This window comes from Mustela erminea, chromosome 1, assembly GCF_009829155.1.
Source record: "Mustela erminea isolate mMusErm1 chromosome 1, mMusErm1.Pri, whole genome shotgun sequence".
Lineage (NCBI taxonomy): Eukaryota > Metazoa > Chordata > Mammalia > Carnivora > Mustelidae > Mustela > Mustela erminea.
In genome coordinates, this window is record NC_045614.1 from 91,458,986 (window position 1) to 91,479,832 (window position 20,847).

The window sequence follows — 20,847 nt, forward strand, 5'->3', positions numbered from 1 at the left end:
CTTCCTCCTCTCTCTCTCTCTGCCTGCCTCTCTGCCTACTTGTGATCTCTCTCTGTCAAATAAATAAATAAAATCTTTAAAAAAAAAAAAATACATTTAGATTAATAAAGGCTAATGCAATTTTGTAGTTCCAATAAAAGGGTTTTTAACCCAGGAACAGAATATCCTACGTAAGTAACAAACATCCGAAATATAACTAGCAGTTCATTGAGTTTTGTTTTTTAAGTTATTTTAGGGAAGGAGGGGGGCAGAGGGAAAGGGACAGGGAATCCAAGCCGACTCTGTGCTGAGCCCAGAGCCTGACTTGGGACTTGATCCCAGGACCTGAGCTGAAACCAAGAGTAGATGCCCAACCATCTGTACCACCCAGGTGCCCCAGCAATTTGCTTTTCAAACTAAATCTTACAATCATTTAATGCTTCAACAAGAGAATGGACACCAGAATACTTTGCATTTAAAAACTTACCTGAACTTGTATGAGTCACTTTTATTCTTTATTGTCTTTATTTTCCAAGTTTGGGCGCCCAAACTTGGCAAACATCATGGAGATCTGTACAAACATGCATATACATATATACACTCACACATATTTAAGTTTAAAGCCTCAGTTCCTCATTAAACCTTGTACTCAGGCTCCTGTTAAAAAGAGGGAAAGGGGTGAGAAGAATCAGGGAAATTATGAATAAATCCCAATTGACAACTTCCTTACTGTTACGAATTAAAGCGGACATCTTAAGGCAAAATCTATCACCTTACTAAAGCTTCCACTAAGCTACAGTCTCAGATATTTACAAGAAAATAAATAATCAGCCCCATACACCTTCAATGCACTTTAATGACAAGCTAGCTAAGGCTTTGTGTTTTGTTGTTATTTCAGGTAAAACAGTTAATATTTCAGTGATTAAAATTTCAGGTGTTAAAAACTACAAGCAAGGTCATCATGACACTCTGAAGCTGAATTCTTCTTCAGACACTTGTCTTTAAATTACTATGTAAATCCAGGACAGTAACATTCAGGCTTTATAGTTAAAATACTAATGTTTGGTGACTGAAGAGTAAACATTATTAGTTTACTCTAGGTCGTTTGATTTTATTTTTCTCTGTAGGACCTTTCCTCTTCTGTGATAATCCAGGCCCAGGTTCCTTATTATTTGGAAGAAACGAAATTGCTTCTGGGAGACAGTAATTTTCTACTCGAGGAGGGGATTCCTATAAAAGAGGAAAAAAAAATGCTCGTTTTTTTTTCCTTGACTGTGCTCTTTAACCAGAAAAACTTAAAATTGGTCTTTTAAGGTATGCTACTTAGCACATCACATTTAGAGAACTGGTATGACAAAATCTCACATTTTATCAGAAAAAAATGTATAGCTCAGGTGGAATTAGGCCAGCTTAGATCTTGATAATGGTTTCATTTGCAAAGTATGGTTAAGATGTGACACCTTATATTCTCAATTTTTAAAAATCTTTTTTATTTAATCTTAAAACATGGTGAGATAGGTATTTGTTATTCCTCATTTTACAATAAGATATGTTATTTAATCTTTTTTTATAACTGGCAGGTAGCAAAGCAAAAATTCATACACTGCCTCTAAAATCCTGCACTTTTGGGGCACCTGGGTGGCTCAGTGGGTTAAAGCCTCTGCCTTCAGCTCAGGTCATGATCCCAGAGTCCTGGGCTCAAGCCCTGCATCGGGTGCTCTGCTCAGCAGGGAGCCTGCTTCCCCACCCTCTCTCTGCCTGCCTCTCTCCCTACTTGTAATCGCTGTCTGTTAAATAAATAAAACCTTAAAAAGAAAAAAAGAAAAGAAAATCCTTGCACTTCTCTTCCTCACAACCACATTCCAACCTTAAAGGACCTTTCCCCTCCTTATTACAAGGGTGATAAAACTTAATTTTCTAGCAAGATGGCAGACTGGATAACATGAAAATGAATCACAAAATACTGGGTTAAGTGCCTTTTGATTCAGCTCTTCCCTGATGATGACTTCTGACCCAAATATCTGAAAAGAAACTACCCTGACATTTAGGAAGCACACCAAAGGCATTCTATGGAACTGCACATTAAAACCACAATGAGAGATTATGACATACTGAAATGGCTAAAATAAAGTGACAAATGATAGGTTAGGGTACAGAAAAACTGGATCACTTGTATTGGTAGGAAAGTAAATTATGACCACTCTGGACACACACAACTTAGGAATTTATCCTAGTGCAATCAAATCTTATTTTCACACAAAACCTGTGCAAAAAATGTTCACAGCAGCTTTACTCATAATAGTCCCAAAGTAGAAACAACCTAGACGTCTTTCAATACATTAATGGTTAAGCTGTAGTATATCTGAACTGTTCAGCAATAAAAAGTAAAAAAATTACTGATACAAGCAACACCTCAATGATTCTCAAGATAATTTTGCTAAAAAAAAAAAAAATACACTATATTGATTCATTTTAAGATTTAAAGAAACTGACAACAGATTAGTGATTAACTGGTATAAAAGACCGCTGGGAGAAGAGAATGAAGGGAAGGAGGTGGGTGTAGTTAAGAAAAGGCAAAATGAAAGATTGCTGTAGTGACAGACTGTTCTGTGTCTTGACTGCGGTGGCAGACACATGAAGTAGAAGTGGGGAAATCGGAGGGGAAAGGAGGATTGTATCAGGTCGACATCCTGGTTTTAATATTGTACTCTGTTTTTGCAAGATGTTATCCACTGGGGGAACTGTATTATTTCTTACAATTGCATGTAAAGCTACAATTACCTCAAAATAAAAGCAGCACATCTTGCTCATGACCCAGATGTTGGAAATAGTAGAAAATGATACTAAAGCAGCTCTTATCCTTGAAAAAGCAGACAAATAGAAACTATAAAAAAGAACAGATTCTAGATGTAAAAAAAATTTTAGTATCTAATTAAAAAATCTCATGGAATAGGCTTAAGAATAGAATAAAAATAACAAAAATCAGTGAAGCTGGAGGCAGATAAATAGGAATTAATCAAAAAAACAAAAAAATGATTGCAAACAAAGTAACCATGGCCCGAGGGACCTGTGGGACAGTTTCAAAAGGTATGAGTGATTAAATTAGGAAAGAATGGAGAAGTAATGATCAAAATTTATCAAATTTGGTTAAAGAGAGAAGTTTACAGACTGAAGAAACCCTGCAGACATGAAGCAGGATTAATATAAAGAAACCATATATTTATGATATAAAGTATCATAAATGTTGAAAATCAAAGATGAAACAGCCAGGAAAAAAAAAAAAAATCAGATATTGCACCGCATACAGGAGAAGAATTCAAATTACTGCTGACTTCTTCTCAGAAGTAATGGAGGCCAGCAGAAAGTGGAATCTTTAGTAGAAGAAAAAACTTTATCAACCCTAAATCCTATGCCCTACAAAAAAAAAACCCAAAAATCCTTCAAGCATAAAGGTAAAATAGACACTCTCAAATAAAAGAAAACCAGAATTGGTCCCATAAAATCAAATAAAAAACTAGAAATCAAAGTTCTGGAACGAAGAAAAATTGAAAATTGATACCAGATAGGATAAATATGACTACATTATTCCTTTTAATTCCCTCGAAATACATAAGATTTTTTTTTTTAAAAAAAGATTTTATTTATTTATTTGACAGACAGAGATCACAAGTAGGCAGAGAGGCTGGCAGAGACAGAAGCAGGCTCCCTGCTGAGCAAAGAGCCCAAAGCGGGACTTGATCCCAGGACCCCGGGATCATGACCTGAGCCGAAGGCAGAGGCTTTAACCCACTGAGCCACCCAGGTGCCCTACATAGGACTGTTTAAGCAAGTTTTGCTTTAAGGCAGAACACTGTTCTGTGGAACTGTAAGAGACTGATGGAAAATATACAACAAACTACAGAAAGTTTGCTGGCCCCTGCTTTACATTGAAGGACCTGACATTAAATATTTCAGGCTGTCTGGGACAGTCTCTGTTGCAACTACCAGGCCAGCTGTGGGGAGTGCAAAAGCAGAAAAGAGAACACATAAATGAGTGAATAGAGCTGTGTGCCAGTAAAACTTAGTAACACAGGCAGTGGACAGGGTTTGACCTGTGAGCTACAGTTTACTGGCCCCTGGTTTAAAGGACAGGGGAAGTAAAGGAACCTATGTGACTGCAAGATTTCTACATTCTGTGTGAAGTGGCACAATATCATTCTAGCTAGACCATAAAAAGTTAAGTATATTGTAATCTATAGAGCAAAACGCACCCTGCCTCCAACCAAAAAAAAGGGCAAGAAAGGAAGAATACAAGAACAGAAACAAATTGAAAACTGCAAAAAATCCTAAATCCAATCATACCAATAATTACATGATGGACTAAAGAATAAAAAGGCAAGACCCAACAATACCCTTTTTAAAAGAAAGCCATTTCAAACATAAAGGAAAATTCCATTTACAATTGCATCAAGAATAAAATACCTAGGAACAAATTTAATCAAGGAGATAAAAACACTTGTATACTGAAAACTAGATGACACTGACGAGAAAAACTAAAGATGACACAAATAAATGGAAAGATATTCCACGCTCATGGACTGGAATAATTAACACTATTGAAATGTCCACACTATCCAAAGCAATCTACAGGTTCAATGCAATCCCTAACAAAATTCCAATGGCATTTTTTCTAGAAGTAGAAAAAACAATCTTAAAATGTGTATGGAATCACAAAGACTCCAAATAGCCAAAGCAATCTTGAGAAAGGATAACAAAGCTGGAGGCATCACGCTCCCTGATTTTAAATTCTATTTACCTATGGTAACCAAACAGTATGGTACTAGCACACAGACAGACACATAGATCAGCAGCACAGAAAACCCAGAAATAAACCCAGGTATACACAATCAATTAAAAAGGAGCCAAGAACATAGAATAGGAAGAGCAGTTTCTTCAGTAAGTGGTGTTGGAAAAACTAGATAGCTACATGCAAAAGACTGAAACAGGACCACTATCTTAAACCATATACAAAAATAAACTCAAAATGGATTAAGATTTGGATGAAAGGGGCACCTGGTAGTCTCAGTGGGTTAAGCCTGAGCCTTCATTCAGGTCAGGTCATGATCTCAGGGTCCTGGGATTGAGCCCCGCATTGGGCTCTCTGCTCAGCGGGGAGCTTGCTTCCCCCTCTCTCTCTGCCTGCCTCCCTGCTTGCTTGTGATCTCTCTCTCTCTGTCAAATAAATAAATAAAATCTTAAAAAAAAAACAAAAAAAGATTTGGATGAAAGGCCTAACACATGAAACCATAAAACCAAAAGAAAACATACGTCATGAGCTCCTTGACATTGGTCTTGGTAAAAATTATTTGGATTTCACACCAAAATGAAAGGCAACGCAAAAATGAACATGTGGGAAGACCTCAAACTAAAAAGCTCATGCATAGCAAAGGACACCATCAGCAAAAGGAAAGGCAACTTAAGAAAGGGAGAAAATATTTGTAAATCATCTGTCAGATAGGGGTTAATATCCCGAACAATCTGATTAAAAAATGGGCAGAGAGGGACGCCTTGGTGGCTCTGTGGATTGAGTCTCTGCCTTTGGGTCAGGTCATGATCTCAGGATCCTGGGATAGAGCCCTGCATCGGGCTCTCTGCTCAGCCAGAGCCTGCTTCCCCCTCTCTCTCTGCCTGCCTCTCTGCCTACTTGTGATCTCTCTCTCTGTCAAATAAAGAAATAAAATCTTTTAAAAAAAAAGGGGGGGGGCAGAGGATCTGAAGACATTTTCCCAAAGACAGATGGTCACAGGTATATGAAAAGGTGCTCAACATCACTAATCGTCAAAGAAATGCAAATCAAAATCATAATGAGATATTACCTAACACCTGTTAGAATAGCTATTAACAAAAAGTGTTGATGAGGATGTGTACTTTTAGTGGGAATGTAAACTGATGCAGCCATTATTTTTTTCTTCAAAAAATTAAAAAACATACCTCAAGAGTACACTTAGTCTGATGAGCACTGAGCAATGTACACAATTGCTGAATCATTATATTGCACATCTGAAACTATTAACACTATGATAAATTCAATCTTTAATATCCTAGATATGAAAAACTTAGTGTTCACTGACAGATGAATGAAGAAAATTCATACTCATACACACACACACACAAATGGATTAATCAACCATAAAAAATATTTCAGCCAAGGAAACCCTGCCAACTACAGCCATATGGATGGACCTCGATGGCATGATGCTAAGTGAAATAAGTCAGAAAAAGAAAGACAAGTACTAGATGATTTCATTTATACATGGAAACTAAAATAAAAAATAGGGGTGCCTGGGTGCTTCAGTAGCTTAAGCATCTGCCTTTGGCTCAGGTCATGATCCCAGCGTCCTGGGATCAAGTGCTACACTGAGCTCCCTGCTCAGCAAGGAGCCTGCTTCTCCCTCTTGCATTCCCTGTTTGTGCTTTCTTTGTCAAATAAATAAATACAATCTTAAAGATAAAACAACAAAACAAAACAACAAAACACCCCAAACCCCAAACGGGACAGATGCAAAGAACTGATGGGATTGACAGATGCAAGATGTGAGGGCTGGAGGAAATGGATAAGGGTGAACAAGAGGTACAAACTTCCAGTTATAAAATAAATAATCCTGAGGATGTAATATACAACATGGTGAGTACAGCAGTTAAGACTGTATGGTATATTTGAAAGGTGCTAAAAGCCTCAATCTTGGGAGTTATCACAAGAAAGAAAATCTGTCATTATGTATGATGATAATTTTGCATATACAGTCATGAATACATACAATTTTTATGCTGAACATCTGAAATTAATGTCCTATGTCATCAATTAAAAAAAAAAAAAAGGTGCCCAGATTCCTCATTCAGGCAGACTGGAAGACTCCTCTTTGGATAAATTGAAACAATTCAAGAAGTACACCCAAGTATGAACCCAGAAGACAATCCCCAACAACTAGACCACCAAGACTACTGCATCCAGATCAAAACTGCCAAGACCCAACTGTGTGCTCAGTACTTCTAATCAGCTTTTTATACTCTACTCTTAATCTAATAACTCCCTCTAATATGGAAGATAAAGACCCAAAGAAAGAGGAAAATGCAGCTTAGTGGATAGAGAATATACCATAATAAGTTAAAAAAAAAAAAATCAGTAAATCATTTGAGATCCAGGAGAAGGTATTACATCTATGAAACAAAAAAGGTGTTATTAAAATACTAAAATGTAAATTCAAAAAATAAAAAAAATCTTATTAAAAACATGATAGCAAAATGAAGACCTGATAAAAAAGACTGAACTGAGGGAACCTCTCAAAAAGTGAAGATTAAAAATAGTTATGAAATAAGAAAATCCAATATACAAGTAGCAGAAGTACTAGAGAAAACAAAGTGGAGGGAAAAAAAATTATTAAAATAATTCAAGATTTCCCAGAACTAAAAGACACAAGTTACCAAACCAGAAGAGGCCTACCATGTGTGGCATAACAATGAGACCCTCATGATAGTCTATCATTTTGAAATCTCAAAACTAGGGACAAAAAGAGCTTCCTAATAGATTACAGTTACACATAAGAGATTATAAATCAAAATGGCTTTAACTACTCAACAGCAATACTAGAAGGAGATAAGTGATCAGAAGTCCAAGGAGAAAATAGGTTCCAACCCAGAATTTGATGCCCATCCAAATGATAAGAGAAATGTAATCATAGAAAAAATAATTTTCACACATAGAAAAATCTCAGTTTATCTCCCATGAGCTTTCTCAAGAAGTTACTACAAGATGACCTTCAACTAAATGAGAGCAGATCAGGATGACATGGCATACAGAAACAGGAGATCCAAATGAGAAGAGAAAGAATGGTGAATGGAGATCCTGGGATGACATCAGTTTGAAATAGAGGGTGACCATCCAGGAGCAGTGTGGCTAAGGACATGTTGAATGCTGTCATTACCAAGATCCCTGCAGCCACTGCACCCAGCTTTTTAATTAATGTCCCCCCCTTACCCCCTTGCATTTATCCTGAGGTCAGAACACTGGGGTGGCTCTATCTCAAGAGTCTTACTTGTGCTTGGCTTATCTTGACCATGAACTTGAACATGAAGTCACTACTCTCCCTTCCCTAGTCTGCAGCTTTGCCCCCACAGAAGTGTTCTGTTTTGATCTACATCTGAGAGCTAGGTAGGCAATGATGAGCTCAGATGTAGAAATACAGAGCAGACCACTCCCCGTCTGCATTCCTCCAGACATCTAGTGCCCAACACACAATACAACCCTGAGAAAAGCAGAGAAAAAAATAACTTGAGCTTTTAAAAAAGTTATTTAGGTGCTTTTAGCAGTTAGTATTGGCTTATTGATTCCTAATCAGTACATCCCACTGCTTTATGACAAAAATTTCATTGTTTACGTTTTAGCCATTCTTTCTATATATCCTGAAAAACTCCCAAACACAAACAGCAAAAATTATACAGCAGGCTGTGTTTTGGCTTCCCCTTATTTCTATACCATTATGTTTGAAATCCTTTGTAGTAAGACATTTATTATCATGTGTCATACCTTGCTGATTCCTAATGGTATTTTAGGTGTTTAGGACAAAGATTTTTCTTTGTCCATTCAAATAAAAACTTAAGCTATTTGTGAAAAGCAATATTCCAACATTATATTGGGCACTTTTAAGACTTTCAGAGGTACCTAGATTTTTATACCTGCCTCATTTAACTCCAAGCTAAATGTTTACATATGTATTCATTATTATAAAAAATAGAATAAAACTGAAAGGGATTGTATAGAGCACAACTGGAGCTGAACATTCTATTAATAATCCAAGGGTTTTGCTATGTAGTCACATCCCTATGCAGATAAGCCTATCTCTGGTGATGAGGAGATCAAGGACAAAATCTTACAAACCTGCATCAAATAATCAGCAATGTACTCTGTTTTCAAGCAGTACACATTTTGGGCCGCAGCTTCTGCTATATTAACCCCTGAGTCATCTGGTTTCAGTTTATTGAAGTCAGAAAAGAGATGTGTGGCTTCTTTAAATAAAGGTACAGAATGACCAGGCAGTACCTAAAGAAAAAACAGTAAGAAGCATCACAATCTATGGATGCCCCAAAGTATTCAGCTGTATAATCTGTACTTAAGGACCGCCATCTCACAAAGTACTGAAAATCAAGAACTGATCATAGCAATCTTGGTTGGAAAATAATTTGTGTAAAAAAATTCTTCAAGGTGACTCAATACAAACCTTTGCTCCTCCTGACTGAAGAAGGCGTTTGAATCCTGCTTCTCGGGATTGGTCAACATATAAGATAACCTTCCACCCACTAAATGCCCCCTACAAATGAAAAAATAATCAGGGTTGAAATTATTTGGGAAATAAATGCAAAAAATACATTATTTTATCTATAAATTTAGTTTTATGTCAACAAATAATCTTATAACCTTTACCATCTGCCACAGCGGTAACTGTCTCTGGTCAGAATACTGTGAAACACATAGCCATGGTGTTCGGCACACAGTAGGCCATCAATAAATACTTGAGGAATGAAGGAAAATGTTTTAATGATTAACATAAAATAAAGCAACTTCACTTTTGTCTAGTCTTTTCTTGTACTTTTTCTTATAATTAATCCAGGGTAGAACTTAATGCACAACTTCTCAGATTAGATGACACCCCCATTATATTTCTCTTGAAAATATTTACTATTTTCAATCATAACTATAAAATATCTCACTAAGGAATTACAATCAACAAAAGCCAGTGGAATTACTCTAAAAGAAGGGAATTAAGGCTAAGAAGAGCTTGGACACAGTAGAGAGCTAAGCATACAATACACAAGATTATTTAACTTGGGTTTCTAACATTTTTGTGAGTCACGGACCCCTCTGACAGCCCAGTGAAACCTATGGACCTGTTCTGTAAATAATTCTTTTAAAGAAACAGCTTTATTGAAATGTAATTTCTGTCATATGAACAATGTTTTAAAATACTGGTTTTAACAGGAAGTGTAAAGAATTACAAAAAAATTTTTATTTTTCTTTTAAAAGATTTTATTTATTTATTTGACAGACAGATCACAAGTAGGCAGAGAGGCAGGCAGAGAGAGAGGAGGAAGCAGGCTCCCTGCTGAGCAGAGAGCCTGATGCGGGGCTCGATCCCAGGACCCTGAGATCATGACCTGAGCCAAAGGCAGAGAGGCTTAACCCACTGAGCCACCCAGGTGCCCCACAAAAAAAATTTTATTAAAAATAATCAAAATATTTACAAATTTGTGACACAATAGGTATGCTTCTGTATTAATGAATTAAATTAAAGACCTAATGGTGGCTGGATAGCTATTATAATTTTAAAGTGGTAAAGACAGATGGTAGCTATACTTGTGGTAAGAATAATATATTAGTTGTCAAATCTGTTACACACCTGAAACTAATGTAACACTGTGTATCAACTATATTTCAATTTAAAAAAAGTGAACATAGTGGCGCCTGGGTAGCTCAGTGGGTTAAAGCCTCTGCCTTCAGCTCAGGTCATGATCCCAGGTCCTGGGATGGAGCCCCACATTGGGCTCTCTGCTCGGCAGGGAGCCTGCTTCCCCTCATCTATCTCTGCCTACTTGTGATCTCTGCCTGTCAAATAAATAAATAAATAAATCTTAAAAAAAAAAAAAAAGTGAACATAAGCAATATCTCAAGATGCTTGGAATTAAAATGCAAAGCAAAGATGTATTTCTGTTGGGGTAAAATCATAGGTACTATTAAAAGTTTGTGATTTGTTATAGACTTCTATAATAAAAGGAAATGTTTTCAATTAGAGATGAGGAAAAATAAGGATGTATTCTCCTGCCCCATCCAAAGCGTATAAACAGCCCTCCTGAGTCTGATCTATAACCCCTTTAGGAGAGTCTGTGGATCCCATGTTAAGAACCCCTGAAGGTAGATGCTGAAGAGTCTTTGGAAGAAATATAGTATGGGTCACATTTTACACATATATTTAAATTATTTTTACCATTTCTTTTTACTTTTTTAAAAAAAGATTTATGTATTTGAGAGACAGCATGTGCTAGCACTCACATGCACAGTGTGGGGGGAGAGGGAGAGAGACTCTCCAGCAGACTCCCAGCTGAGCGAGGAGTTCGATGGCAGGGCTTGATCTCATCACCCTGAGATCATGACCTCAGCTGAAAGCAAGAACTGGATGCCTAACCGACTGAGCCACCCAGGAGCCCCACTTACACATATACTCTTAAAAGAGCCATCAACGTTATATACATCTCCTCCTCAATCATGATTAAAAGAATTAGGAATTAACAGTAAGCCCAATTTAGAATGCCCAAACTAAGTATATCAACAAAGCATAAAAGACAAGTAGAATATTCTTATTTTGTTAATAAGCATATTCTCTTAAAATTAAAATCTGTAATAGTCATGAAAATGAATGCTGTTCCTATCACCATATATTAAGTTAATACCTCAACAATGCCCGATTCTTGTCTTTGCTGGAGTTTCTTCCTCCATCTCATTGCTGCAAGTGCTAGTCTTCGTTGTTGAACGTTGATTCCAGTCAAAACATCAAGTATGGAACTACTTCCCCATTCATAGTCTTCTTCCTAGACAATTAGTACAATACACTTGGATCTGGTACTACAATATGTCCTAAAGGAGTCCATAATCACGTAGGAGTTAAAAGCTACACATTCAATTGTTATAAATACAGAGCACTAAATAAGCATCAATTTATGAGCACAGAGGAAGGAAATATACATTAATTTGGCTTCATGGGAGGGCCAAGTATTCTGACATTTAATTAGATATTACTATGATGGTTAGTTAGGGACCAAAATATTACAGACAATTTAATATTTTTTTTAAAATGTTCTCTTAAGAACATTTTTTAAAAAAAGATTTTATTTACTTGTCAGAGACAGAGTGAGCAGGCAAGAACAGGAGGAGGGGGGAGGGGCTAAGGGAGAAGCAGGCTCCCTGTTAAACAAGCAGCCAATTCAGGACTTGGGATCATGGGATCATGACCTGGGCAGAAGGCAGATGAGATGCTTAACTGACTGAGCTACCCAGGTGTCCCCAGACAATTTAATATTTAATGGGCTGGCAGTAAAGATAAAAGCTTACAATGAGGTAATCCTGAAATTTTCTGTTATTCCAAAGAGGAAAACAAACAAACAAACCCAGATTAAAATTAAACAAAACTGATATAACTGAGAATCTGAGACTGTGATCTCTAAATTTTTTTGCTTGGTTAATGTGAATAGTATAAAATTGGTATCATCTAATTGGTCATACTTGGTTATTTCAATTATATGAACGGTCAGTGTAGATGCTAGAATCAATTATTAGGACAATTACTTTTAATGAAAAATGATTCTTCATATTAACTTGAATACACACCAGTACGAAGTGTCCAGCAGTCCGGCATGCTTCCAGATAGGAGCGATGAAGCACCCATTTCCCAGCTGCCACTGAGGCTAAATACTTCTCATTTCGAAGTGGATGTCCCACAACAATGTGTGTACAATTGGGATCAAAGCACTGTTTCTCTATTACTAATCCACCTAAAGTAGAGAAAAACTGAATTCTTAACTTCTTCCTAGGAAAAACATGTCAACTCAGCATAAAATTATTTATAAATAAAATGCACCAAATAACCTGAAAAGCCTTGACTGATGGTTATTTTACTTCATATATATATACTTTTATAAAATGTATTTTTTAAAAAATTATTTACTTGACAGAGAGCGAGCAAGCACAAGCAGGGGGAGCACTTCTAGTATCAAAACCTTTCTACTCAAGACTCAATTACAGCAATCTGTCCTCATCCGCCTCTCTTCTCTATCTTCTTCTAGACAATTCTCTGTTAGTTGATATTACTCTTGTCCAGAGTTTACAGGGATGGAACAAAATACAGGAAACAGGCAAATGAAGCAGCTTCTTCTGTTCTGGAAGCTCTAGGTAAAGCTGAACAATTTTGATTTATAACTCTAATTGATTGGGGGACCAGGAAACAGTGTTCCACATGAGTCTAGTTTCCAAGAAACACAGCTTCTCAACTGTATGACTGTATTTGACAGAAATATTAAAAAAAAAAAAAAAACAACTATCATAGTTTTCCACATTCTTAACAGGACAGCACTAAGTAACATTTAATCTTTTCTTGACGACTCAGGGCCGTCATTGAAAACAACCATTATTTAATGTTTCCTCTATACGAAGCTGTCAGATTGAGTTCTCCCCCTATATGTTCCTTAATTCTGTAGAGCTACTTTGTCCAATACAGTAGCCATTAGCCACACATGGCTGTCACACACCTGAAGCATTGCCAGACTAAACTGAGATGTGCTACAAGGGCAAAATGTCACTGATATTTTATATTGATTACATGTTGGACATACTTCATGTAAAGGTTAAATAAAATATATGCTTTATTAATTTCACTTTTTTTTCCTTTTTAAATTGTGGCTACTACTAAGTTTAAAATTAGTGGCCTTTGCTCTCTTTATATTGGACAGTACTGCTTAGAGAAGCACCAGGTTACCTGTCTAGTATGCTGCTTCCAGGATGTCAGATGGAGTCTGATAATAATTGAGTAAGAATGTTACCTAAGAAGGAGCTCCTCTCTGGGTATAACCATACCTTCAGCTTCACAGAAATGCAGTTGTATTTTAAGTCTGTAATTTCAATGATTTCATCAAGGAACAAAAGCTCAAGGCAGCAAAAGAGACTCTTAAATCATTTTAATGATTGGTTTCAATTTAAATCTTTAAATCCTATGACTTTAGATTTAGAAGTATAAAAAAGTCAAAGTTCTAATGCTGAGTCAATACATACCACCCAGGACAAGTTATCCATCTTCTTCTTTTTTTTAAGTTACCCATCTTTTATTTGATTTTTTATTTTAAGTAGACTTCACACCCAACATAGGGCTAAAACTCATGACCCCAAGATGAAGAACTACATGCTCTACCACCTGAGCCAGCCAGGTGCCCCACCCATCTTTTTTTTCTCAATTTGTACATCTTACAAATGACATCAACTACATTGACTTCCAAGGAAGGTTACATTTTTGACTTAAAATACTTGTACCTAGTTTTTCAATCAGATGACAATAATCAATACGTTCTTGAGGATTCAGAGATGACAACTGAAATATATACTGTTTTTTTAAATCTTCATGTGTTTCCTCTGTTATAATCTGAAATGAAAGAGTTTTATTTTAGAAAAAATTAACATTAAAAAGGTTATCAATCAGGTACATGGTTCTTTTAAGTGACATTTTTAGTTTTTTGACTTATCAAATACAGAAATAATAGGATGCAGAGAAATGCAGTTTTCAACATTTGCGAACTCGTAATAGTGGTACCAGCAAATTTCTAATGCAGCATAATAGCAATATCAAAAAGGTTTTCATCATACTAAGGATAAACTAACCTTCTCTCTAGGATGTGGAGCCACTGGTGGGTTGGCGAGGGGGAAGGCAATACTGGGCGCTTGAGGTGTAGGGATTAGGTGGCTGTCTTTTACCGGTGTTTCCAGTTCTTCAGAGATTGGGGGTTTTGGAGCTTCAGTCACACACACGCTTCCGGGATCACAGACAGCTGAGGACAATAAAATGCTGCAGTGTGATGTTATCCAAATATGACTAAGAACAAATTGAGGCAAATATTCTCATCTGTCTTAACCAAGATGAAATTAAACACAAATTCTGGTGTGAAAAGTACATGCAAAAAGAAATAGCCTATTTCTAGAGCTTATAAATAAATGCAATTAATTAGTTTTTTAAAAAGGCAAGTGGTGTTATCTGTGGGCTCCTCCCAACCCTTTATTTATTTATTTTTAAAAAATTTATTTATTTATTTGACAGAGAGAGGGAGATCACAAGTAGAAAGAGAGGCAGGCGGGGCGGGGGGAGCCAACTCCCTGACGAGCAGAGAGCCTGATGGGGGGCTCCATCCCAGGACCCTGAGATCATGACCTGAGCAGAAGGCAGAGACTTACCCCACTGAACCACCCAGGTGCCCCTCCCAACATTTTAACTACCCGGCTTTCATCAGAACAATGTAACCCAAATTTGTAAAATGAAAGTCATGTTACACTTGGAGAAAATCTACCTAGGGCAGAGACATAACCATGTGATACGAGAAAATGGGGGGAAAAAAGATGATCAAAGATGAAAGACAGGAATCAATTTGTCTTCAAGGTAAAGCCCAAGGGGAAAAAACTGGGAACACATACAAATCCAAAGAACAAATGTAGGTACCTGCTGGGTGGAATTTAGAAGATTTAGATGAAAATAAGATGACTGGGAAGAAAACAAACATTAATGATACAAATAAAGGATGAGAATGAGAGGAAGAACAATAGGGAAAACTATGGAAAAAACTGCCCAATCCTCAATTTCCAAATTTAAGAATCAAAATATATTTTTCAATTTTACTAACAAGTTACCTCAATTCATAGTAACTTTTCTCTTATATTTAAACAGAAATCAGAAATATCTAGCAAGTTTTTTTTTTGTTTGTTTGCATGTGTAATTCAGAGAACTGCGATATGCTTATCTATTTTTAAGAAGTTAACAAGTACTTATACAAACAAATGAATAGATTTCTTTTCATTACCCTGTTTAGCAATTTCTGAGTCACGTAAAGCCTCCTGGGAAGGAGAGTCCTCCAATTTTTTAATGTCAACCTGAAGCTCTGAATACTGTGTGGGACAACTAGGCCACTGCAGACTGCTGGCAAGTCTTGCTCTCTCCTCCCTGGCTGTTGGGTCATCCCAAATGATCTGCTCATTCTGGGAGGGCTCTGTGTTGACATCAGGTACTGTTTGACGTGACTGCCTAAGGAATAAAAGCGACAATTTTGATAAACAGTTAACTACAACAAAATCTATACTCATAAATTCCATAAGGTAGATGGCAAATTTGAGGCTCACCTTTATATGCCCGCAAAGAGTAAGCTACCTCAAATATTGAGTAAATGCACTTTGGGACATTTTTTCTTTTTAAAATATTTCTTCCAGAAACTGACAAAATATTTTAGTTAGAAAAGGAAACACCATTTTTGACTAAATTTCCATTTATTTAAAACTTCAAAGGGGAAAGTTTATTGTCAAGAAATTGTTTTAAAATTCTAAAATGATTGCTGTATTTAAAAATGGAATTTCTTCTAATTATACAGACTTAGGGAAAGGAAACATGGTAATGTTCAGTAAACTGGTTACTTTGCTTATGAGATGTTGTATTTTTATCACTTGAAATAATAAAAACTATAATTAGTACTATAAAATCTGCCTTAAAAGAAGGTCCCTTTGGCTCTTGGTAACCAAACTTCCTAGAGTCTAAGATAGAGCAGCCATATACTGAACTAGAGTAAAGTGTGTTTTATGTCATAATTTCTAGCAACTTCACTAGAGTAAATATAATTCCAACTATTTTCCTTCTATGTATATATATGTAAGTGGAATCTTAGCAAATTTAATTTACCAAAGCTGATGGCACCCCCACAGTTCATTTGACTCAAAAACAAGGAAGATAGCCTTTTATTCTGAGTTTAATTATCTACTCTGACTTGGCACAAGATTTAGGGTCCCTGTAATGACAACACATGATCTGAAGTATAGTAAATAAAAAGCCACATGTATACAAAATACCTGTAGTTCTAGTAAGAAATAACTTTAATTTAGAACTAATATTATTTAACACTAACATGACAGAATAGAGAGAATTACTGATTGAATCCATTGCAAAGGAGGCAAAGTGGATCTTAAAATCATTTCTCGGGGGGGGGGTAATAAAAAATATTAATCATACCACAACGTGAAAGCAGTTGCTTTGTATGGAACAAACCCTTGTCTGCTTCCTATCCCAAAGTTAAGAATTCTAGAACTGCTTGGAACAAGGGAGGGAAGGAGAAAAAGCCAAGGAGGAAGGAAAAGCAAGCCAGTAAAAGGCCACACAACCAATACATAATATATTTAGTTTGTGCGAAACAAAGCCCAGTGTATAACACTTTTCCTGATCCTGATAGTCTAATCTTTGGCTTTACAGATCGCAATCCCCACCCCCCCCACCCCCGGTGAAAGGTGCAAAATTAGGCTTAACTCATGGAACTGAGGCAGTAGGAACCTAAATAATGAACTACCTTTCTCACAAGTCAGAGTCACTCCTTTCCACCATCAGTGACAGGTACATACCTCAGTGCTTCCAGGACTCTACTTCGCCCACTGCGGGCAGATCGAGTGCTATCAGGGGTTGAAGAAGCACTGTTACAACCACTTCTTGAAAGAGAAGCCCTCTGCCCTTGGGGTTTCACAATTGATGTTGCAGACATTATCTCCTGCAGCTGCTTTTGAAAGTTCTCTCTCATCTCCAAGGTCTGTGTCAGAGCTTGAAAACACATAAACAATTAAGTTTTTTCTCTTGTTTTAAGTTTCTTTTTTTATCACATCTCATACACATTAACTGTTTTGTCTAGATCTGGCTGAACACAAATTTACTGACATTTATTGACTTACTACACATTATAGTAATGCACTAAGACAAGGAATACTGCAAATACTGCAGAACACAAAGGCAGTCCTTACCAGGATAACTGCGTATGAAAAAAATCAAGAAGTTCTACTAAGACACACTGCTAAGACCTGGTGATTATCCCTTTTGTAGAGCTCTCTGCCTGCTTGTCACCCTCTCCTGTGTTATGTACCACACTCTGAGGTGCACTCCAGGAATTAACATATGTGATTTTCCCCCTGTGGTCCTTGAAAGCAGACCACAGTATTTATTTACCTTTGGTTTCCTTGTAGATTAAATATAGAAAGAGGCACTAAATTAAATATTTTTGGAATGAACTGAGTGGGACTAACCAAATAGATAAGTCATAAGGAAAGCTCTAGTAGGATAAGATGAGTAAGGAAAATAGAAAATATTAATCCATTAAAAATAGGACATCTAGATACAAAGTTATTCATTGGAGCACTCTTTGTAATAGCAAGAAATCAGAAATAAACTAGCTGCCCACAAAAGGGACAGGCTAAATGGCCATTCACACAGTTGTGAAAGAAGATTCAAAATGAAGCACTGCTAAGAGAGTTACTTAAAACAGAGTCAAAGGACGCTAAGGAAGTAGGGCCAGCACACAGTCTCCTGTTTCAATTCCCAGAACACCATGAATTGCTAACTTCTGTCAACTGCGACTTGTCAACTGCAAACTCCAACACTTCCTAGAACATATCCTTCTATTTTGAACTGAAGGAGAGATGTTAATACCTGTTAGCCAAATGATAATCTTGTATTAGTCAGTTCAAACTCTGACACCACCAGGGGCAACTGGGTGGCTCAGTCAGTTAAATGTCTGCCTTCCGCTGAGGTCATGATCCTAGGATGCTGGGATCGAATCCCACACCGGGCTCCCTGCTCAGTGGGGAGCCTGCTCCTCTCTCTCCCTCTGCCCCCACCAGGCTTGTGCTCTCTCTCTCTCTCTCTTGCTCACTCTCTCAAATAAATAAAATCGTAAAAACAAACAAACAAATTTTGACAGCACCAATCATATTTCTTTCAAAACAAGTTATATAGCCATCTGGTTTTTGCCTATATAAGCCTGTACTCCCCGCTTGCAATTAGAGGAGTTTCAGTGGACTATATCACCTGGACTGCAATCCTAAAAACTTCAAATAATCAGTTTTGGTTGCTTTATAGCTTCTTCTTCTCCTCAGTCAACCCAACGAATACTAGACAGTTGAAAAAGAGAAAAGAAAAGAAAAGAGGAAAGAAAAAAGAAAAAGACCAAAGAAGCTCATGTACCAAAATCAAACACTCCGCAAGTTAAACTATTAAGCAAAAAAGATAAGGACCAAAGGGTAAAACAGCATATATAGTATGTCTACCCTTTATACATATCTTTTAAAGTGCAGAAGGGGAGAACATATGTACTTATGATTATGTATGCATAAAACAACTCTAATAACTCAAAAACATAAGAAACTAAAAACATTGGAAGGGTGGGAGAAACTCTTCATGCATCCTCCCATACCTTTAAACCATGTCATATGTATAATACACCAAAGCTTTTTGGAAGTTACTGAAAAGAACTGAACTGAAGAAGAAATCTTCACAAAACCACCAATCCCACCTACCTTTAGCAAAATAGGGCTATCACACTACCTCCATAAAATACCTAGTTCCACAGATTTCACAAGTTTGACACTTACAAATCACTAAAGCTTTGTATATTATTACTTAATGATTGGCATGGAACTTTAATTCAATCTTCAAACGCATGCTTTATAGCGACACAGAAAACAACTGTTTTTCTATGCAACGGAAGCATTCTGTATGAAAGATAATATATTTGTAAACAAATTTTTTTTGTAATTTAAAATATTTTACCTCCTTTAGAGTCACTCCTTCCACCGCCATTTGATGTTGCTAATTCTTTGTTACTGGTGGCCACACTGTCTATATCGTTTTCTTCTACAGGCAAATGATCTGGCTATTTAAGGAGAAAAGTTACAATGTCTTAAACCAAGTCACTGCATAAAATTTCAAAGCACCATATGATTAGACATTCAGCTTAAGGAGGGGGTAAATGTGTCATCCATATTATCTACCTCATCATCCTTTGTTGCTGAATCCACTGAGAGTAGTCGACTATTAGAGAGTCTGCCATCTTGCACTGTACTGATATCCAAGCTCATTTTGGGATTGTAAGTATGTGGATAAAGAGATTCAGGAAGGTGTTTATACTCTTGCGCACACTGCAATACAACGGCATGCTTTAAACAGGACTGAAAAACATCTTAGTGAATAAATTACATGAAGTAGAATAAGGACAACCAATATATTACATCCTAAGGTGGCAAAAGTTTGCAGAATTAAAGTTTTGAAAAGTAGGTGATACTGAAATATACCATCATACAAATGACAAAATTGCTCTAATTTTAATGTCATGTACACTTAAGAATAAGATCTAATTCATTCCTTGCTTTTGCCAAGGAATCATTCATACTTCTAGAAATATTCAGAAAGCAAAGAAATAGTTCTAAACTGCATTGGCATGCTAAATTAATTCTCCTTAAATTACAGTAATGTTATCTTTCACATAATTTCAGAAATCAGAAAGAGAAATCAGAGAAATCAGAAAGAGTACCCATTAAGAAGTTGTTAAGTATTTAGGGACTGATCTTAAGTTTTTAATGCCAAAGAAATGAAGTGTGCACTATTAACTAAGGTTATCAAACTTGTTTACATACATGGAAACTGGTTTGTGTCTTCAAAACAATGTTTGTATACATTCTCATTTAATAGAGAGGGAAGGAAAGAAAATCTTGCTTACTTCTAAAAGCCAGTGCTCTGAAACAATGTGTACTCCTCTTTCTTTTACAGATTTATACTCTCGGTTAGTGTCATTTGGTCGGCCTTGATAAATGAAATGAGTCACTGTTTCATCAAAACTCCATCTGAAACAACCAAATTTTTAAAAACAAATAACTAAGAGAAATATCTAAGTTTAAGATGATCATTATTCTCTGGGAATGGAATATATTCACCTTCACAAAACTTTCACGATCTAGAGTAAACATGGACGTTAAATGACAGGCTCCATTTATTTTATTTATTTATTTTTGTCGAATGTTACATACATATCTCTAAGTATGTAAGTTCAGAGAAAAATCTGGAGGGCAGTCTTTCAAAATATTACTTGTTTCTTTATACTTTTTTGAATTGTTTAAATTTTCTTTCTTTCCTTTTTTTTTTTTTTACAATGAGTATCACCTTAGAGTAACAATAAAGGTATTTTCAAATCAATAAAATAGGCTAAGCATTCAATCTCTCCTCCAGGTATTGGCAATTA

At 36.4% G+C, this 20,847-nt stretch overlaps 1 protein-coding gene across 6 annotated transcripts in view; it reads right to left on the reverse strand.

The window, feature by feature from the left end:
* Positions 1 to 472: 472 nt before the first annotated feature.
* Positions 473 to 20,847, reverse strand: part of TOPBP1 (DNA topoisomerase II binding protein 1) — a 62,046-nt gene continuing 41,671 nt past the window's right edge. For 4 of the 6 annotated variants that reach the window (XM_032333348.1, XM_032333362.1, XM_032333339.1 and 1 more), the window contains 12 exons: positions 20,329 to 20,452; positions 19,604 to 19,750; positions 19,383 to 19,485; positions 17,192 to 17,384; positions 15,616 to 15,836; positions 14,429 to 14,595; positions 14,084 to 14,192; positions 12,392 to 12,555; positions 11,458 to 11,595; positions 9,234 to 9,323; positions 8,894 to 9,055; positions 473 to 1,209 (listed from right to left, as the gene is read on the reverse strand). In XM_032333348.1, coding sequence (XP_032189239.1) covers positions 1,066 to 1,209; positions 8,894 to 9,055; positions 9,234 to 9,323; positions 11,458 to 11,595; positions 12,392 to 12,555; positions 14,084 to 14,192; positions 14,429 to 14,595; positions 15,616 to 15,836; positions 17,192 to 17,384; positions 19,383 to 19,485; positions 19,604 to 19,750; positions 20,329 to 20,452 — 1,762 coding nt within the window. In that variant the 3' untranslated portion in view covers positions 473 to 1,065. The remainder of the gene's footprint in view (positions 1,210 to 8,893; positions 9,056 to 9,233; positions 9,324 to 11,457; positions 11,596 to 12,391; positions 12,556 to 14,083; positions 14,193 to 14,428; positions 14,596 to 15,615; positions 15,837 to 17,191; positions 17,385 to 19,382; positions 19,486 to 19,603; positions 19,751 to 20,328; positions 20,453 to 20,847) is intronic. The other 2 variants (XM_032333355.1, XM_032333375.1) reach the window with 2 other exon arrangements.